This window comes from Bidens hawaiensis, unplaced genomic scaffold, assembly GCF_021521415.1.
Source record: "Bidens hawaiensis isolate Kalapana, Puna unplaced genomic scaffold, B.hawaiensis_p1.1 tig00004774_1, whole genome shotgun sequence".
In the NCBI taxonomy this organism is placed as follows: Eukaryota; Viridiplantae; Streptophyta; class Magnoliopsida; order Asterales; family Asteraceae; genus Bidens; species Bidens hawaiensis.
Genome location: NW_027491298.1, coordinates 1024228 through 1029430, shown reverse-complemented (window position 1 = coordinate 1029430; position 5203 = coordinate 1024228). Strand labels below are relative to the sequence as shown.

General features: G+C 37.3%; 1 protein-coding gene across 1 annotated transcript; it reads left to right on the top strand.

Annotated features, from left to right (window-relative positions):
- Nucleotides 1-604: 604 nt before the first annotated feature.
- LOC143628036 (uncharacterized) lies at nucleotides 605-1660 on the top strand. Its single transcript, XM_077097720.1, has 2 exons — nucleotides 605-948; nucleotides 1036-1660. The coding sequence occupies exons 1-2, from the start codon at nucleotides 605-607 to the stop codon at nucleotides 1658-1660; spliced, it is 969 nt and encodes a 322-aa protein (XP_076953835.1).
- Nucleotides 1661-5203: the final 3543 nt, after the last annotated feature.

Genomic DNA, 5203 nt, shown 5'->3' with positions numbered 1-5203 from the left:
GGCATTGTTGATGATACATGCTTGTTCAGCTCTATTGATTTTAAAGTCAAAACAGATATTAGATTCCAGATAAAAATCATGTCATGAAACAGCATTGAAGGTATTTGCAACAACCAACTATTGAGAAGCTAAAGCAGCATGTGAGCAACCATTGGATCATGGCAGGAACTGGCAGCCCCCAATTTATGACAGTTTGTTTGCAACAACCTCCGCTTCAGGAGTAATATGTGTTTCAAGCACTGCCCTGCATGTTATTATTATGATTTCTACTATACCATATATGATGGACAATGGGTCAGATTATAAGTGGTCAGTTGTCTTGATTCTTATTACACAATTTACCGGAGTAATATTGGGTACAATCGCTCCTCTTTCTAGATGTTTTGCATCCTTAACCTTTGAAGTGTCTATAAAATGGATTTGGAATCATATTAGGGTCTTTAAAGTAGAGAGCTACTATACCCAGAAGTTATCCGAGTGGAAACAAAGTAGCATGCTGTACAAATTTAGTAGCCGCAGATGCAAGATTGTCATCCAGAATCTAAAGGTCCTGATTTTGAGTTTTTGTATAATAATCCAAAAAACAGTTGTGGTAGCATGTAAAATGACAGCGCTGATCCCAATTTTCATTGTAATTGGTATCATTTGCTGTTTTCATTGCTGGAAGTTGTTAAAGGTCATGTTTGGTGCCTTAAATAGTGTGTTCGTAGAGAGACCTATTCAAATACAACACAACAAAGATCTTGACCAGTATGTTCTGCAACTTCAAGATGATATGGAGCTTGGTGAGAGAACACTTAAAAGTATTGCAAAATCTTTGACCTGTTTAATCCAAAAGGCGGAGAAGCATCAACCACACTATCTAATGAAGCTTCTAGAGGAATCTAGGAGTTTTGAAGGAGTTGGGCAGTATGACTTGCATCAAGTCCCCTCTTTACCCGAAAAGAAGTATGTGGATTGCTAGAGCTTACCGGTAGTAACCCTGACAACCATTGCCATATCACTTCCTAACATCCAAAACAACAAGGTTGATAGGTTGCTAAAGAGTGTGAGTGAAGGTCTCACATATGTCAAACATGTGGAAGAAATCCTTAATTCTACTGACAAGTATGCAATCACTCAAAAGGATGCTAGATTCTTGTGGCTAGAAGTTGAAGTTTACCACAAATGGTTAGGAAACCAGTTGTCCAGCCCTTCTCTTCAAGTTAATGCAACTAAAGAGATTGTTCAATGGTTTAGTGATACAGCCAAAAAGATGGTCATTGAGGCAGAAGTTAAGAATAAGAAAGGCTCATATGACAGTTCACTCTACACGTTGGTTTCTGCCAACTCAATGTACCGTATCACCCAAGCAATCCTAGTTTCCGACCAATCCAACATAGACCAGGTTAGCCGAGAGGATTTGTTTGGGAAATTATCATCAATGATCTCTCACATATTGGCTGCTTGCCTCACCAACTTACCACGAGTCATAGCAATGAAATGCCACACAAGTGTCATAGAGAAAAGGGAGGAGAGTGTACAAAACGCAGCCCAACTTCTTGGTGAGACTATGCAGATAATCAATAGCCTTCAAGATCGTGAGCTGCCGAGTTTGAATCCGGATGAGTTGCCGTTTATTGACAAATGGCGTGACTGTTTTTTGCATCCTTCTCCTTAAAAATAGTTTGTTTATTTACCATTACTTCATGCAATAAGGTGTGCTATTAAAACTTTGTCACAGTGTCTATTCATTTCATAAAACGTGTAGCTCAACTTACTCACGAACACAAATATAATCGGAGAACAATATTTCATTGTAGCGCATTTAAAAACTTAAAAGTTTTCAAAACTTGTTAACAAAACTTATCTTTAACATAAAATAACAAATCATAAAAACTTCGACTTCGGATGCAAGCCTTTTATTTGGATAGCCGCCAATGCTCCTCGGCTAGCACCTCTTCATATCTCAACCTACGTCCATACTATAAGTCAGATACGCTATACTGAGTGAGTTGTAGTTTAAAATTGTCAAATAGATTAACCTTACTCGTTCATTAACATTCATATCATAAAATATACATTCCATTCATAACCTGACCTATCTTGCACAACTTACATAACTTAACAGACTTAGCTTATTCACATTCATAAATTACACATACAAACCATGAGTACGTACAGCTCCTAGTCTATCCCTATACTCATGGTTGTGAACACGTACAAGGTTCGCAGTTCTTCCCTATGCTCACTCTTTCATGGTATGCACAAGGTTCACAGTCCTGCCCTATACCATATCTTACGCCATCATGGTACGTACAATGTTTGCAGCCCTTGACCCTTCCTTATACAGTTACCTATCCCTTTGATGCTATGAACACGTAATGGCTCGCAGTCATTCCCTATGCTCGTAACATACATTCACATTCATGCACCCAGTGCGTACAAGGTTGACAATCCTTCACTATACCGTGCATACAAATACACATTCACTTACAAATGAACGGTGCTTACATGGTTTGCAGACCTTTCCTATAATGGCACATAAACACACTCATTTCATAAAAGCTAAATATAAATGCATTAGCTAACTTAAATGTATAGGCCTAAAACATTATCACTTATGTTCAGGTTTATGCACACAACCCCAACACGTTTAAGGAAAGGGGTCTATAAACTCACTTGTACTTTTTAGCACTTTAACAAGCTCTTGAATGTTTAGATTCCTAGACAACAGTATAAGATAGAAAATTAGAACTAACTTAACATTTCCTTACTAGACCATTCGCATTCACAAGTTACCCCATTCGCAAATAAATCACCATTTGCAAGTGACTAGCATCCGCAAACTACTCCCATTCATAAACAGATACCATCCGTAAACTACCACATTCGCAAATGGCAACCATCCGTAAACTATCATGTTTGCAAATGCGAATGCTATAATGAACTAGGTCTACTTTGCGGATGTGAATGCCTATTGCGAACTAGTATATTTTGTGGATAGGAACTAAGTCTATTTTTCGTGCTATTGCGAACTAAGTCTATTTTGCGGATGCAAATGCTCCTTAACCTGATTTTGCCGATGAAGGTAAATTTATTATTTTGAATCAAGTTTCCAGCTTTACTAGTCTAAAGGCCTGGTTAACAATATCCTAACTTCCTAGGCCAATTCATTAACAAGTATTACTTTCTTTTGTTGGCTAAGAATATACCTTTTATGCCCTAATGAGTGACGTGAGGTCGAAGACTCACTCAAAAGTAAACCAATTACAACTAAATAGATAGTGGTAAATGGGTATCGAATACGAGGAGTTTGTGGAATGTGTGTTTACTAGTAGCTATAACATAAAACAAAATTAAACTAAAATTATATAAAAATAAATTCAGATTTGATTGTTTGATTTTTAGATTAAATAAAATAAAATAGGACACTTGCAAAACAACTATTGAGAATTGGAAACTGATTAAACGAAAGCGATCATCTTAGATTTCAGGTTTAAATCAACACTAATGTTTATGCTTACTAGAAAGAACCACATAGACATAGTTCATGTTTGATTACTTGTTTGTGATAAAAGGGAACTAAGTACTTGGATTAATAAAACGCAAGGTTGTTACCCGATAATCAATTAACTAATATTCAACCCTAATTCCTCCCATGATATCCCGATTGCCATTGGCACCAAGAACGTATGGTTTAGGTTATGATTAAATACAAGCAACAAGTTACAATCAATTAATCAAATATCATAATAACTTGACAACCATTGCACAGTTATTATTCTAGAAATCAAAGCATATCAAGTGTATCAATTAAACCTTACATCCAAGATGATCACCAAGGGAATTAGCCACACATGGTTTGATGAATCATCACTTCCATTCTCTTGTTTATAATAATCAAGAACATAATCCACTGATTACCAACCCAAAACAATGTTTTGCACTCCAAAAATCGTCCCCTCCAGTTTCTTGATCAAAAGGTAATGGAAAAGGTCAGCCAAAACAGCCAATTAAAAAAAAATCAATGAGCTGTTACGAGCGGACTGTGGGCCACGGTCCCAACCGTTGGCCACGGTCCAGGCCACAGTCAGGTACTTCTTCCACGGTACGGTGTAATCTGCCAGAATTCTTCAAGTGGACCGTGGTCCACGGTTTGCACTGTGGGCCACGGTGGAGCTGGTTCAAATCTTTTTTTCTTCATAATTTCCTCGTTCTAGCTCCGTTTCCTTCATCGTCTTCGCCTATGATCTTGTTGTTTCATCCTTTTCCTCTTTAAACCTACAATCACATGATATAGTGTAGTAATCCAAATCCTTAAAATTAAACATAAACGCACATGATTTAACTGAAATTACTACATTTAAGGGTGGTTCCATGATCCACCCGTCACATCCCCACACTTACACGCTGCTTGCCCTCAAGCAACACTTAGGCCACAATTGCTTTCAAAACACACCACCAAACAACCCGCAAGACCGGTTCAGTTAAGGTCCCGAGTCATACCCTATTCCCACATAATTAAAGGTTTGCACTAGCTTACTTGATATTATATTTAACACAGAATTCTAGTTAACCTTAACATGCTTTCGATCTTTACTCATACATAACACACCGTCACTCATTAACTCATTTATCGGTGACCATTCCAAATATAACAATCATACTCGATTCTCCTCGCATACGCTTGTACCACCGTCAAATCTCCACCTATTCGTGCTTTAACACAAACGCAAATCAAGAGGTCTTAAATGGGTTGTAATGGGGCTAGGTGTAAGGGTATGGAATAGGGAATATTGAAAGTGACTCACGTGATCCGACCCGGCTTGTTACATCAAAACTAAAATGAACCAAAGAACACACTACTATATACACGACTTGTATCATCAACTCGATACACATGACTTTAAACATTGCTTCAACTTTTTTTTTTTTTTTTTTTAACTACAAACATATGACAAAACTCAAAATTACCCTACCCCCCATGAAAATCCCGAGTTGTCCTCAACACGGTAAAGAAATTCATACAAACTTCCCCACACTTGGTTCAAATTTACTCGCACGAGAAAGGTAATTTTAAAATTTTTTTTTTAACAAAAACTATTTACACTATACAACATACCTGGGCCTTTCTTTTACGAAATAGAGCTATCCGGTGAGCTCAGAAGGAAACTCACCTTATCTTTATCAATCATCTTCAAATCTTCACCTTCCAAATAAG

Bases quoted from the DNA above. Each gene is read 5' to 3' on its own strand.
- LOC143628036 (XM_077097720.1), top strand. From the start codon at position 605: ATGACAGCGCTGATCCCAATTTTCATTGTAATTGGTATCATTTGCTGT. The intron at 949-1,035 runs GTATGTGGATTG...CAAGGTTGATAG, and splicing joins CCCTCTTTACCCGAAAAGAA to GTTGCTAAAGAGTGTGAGTG.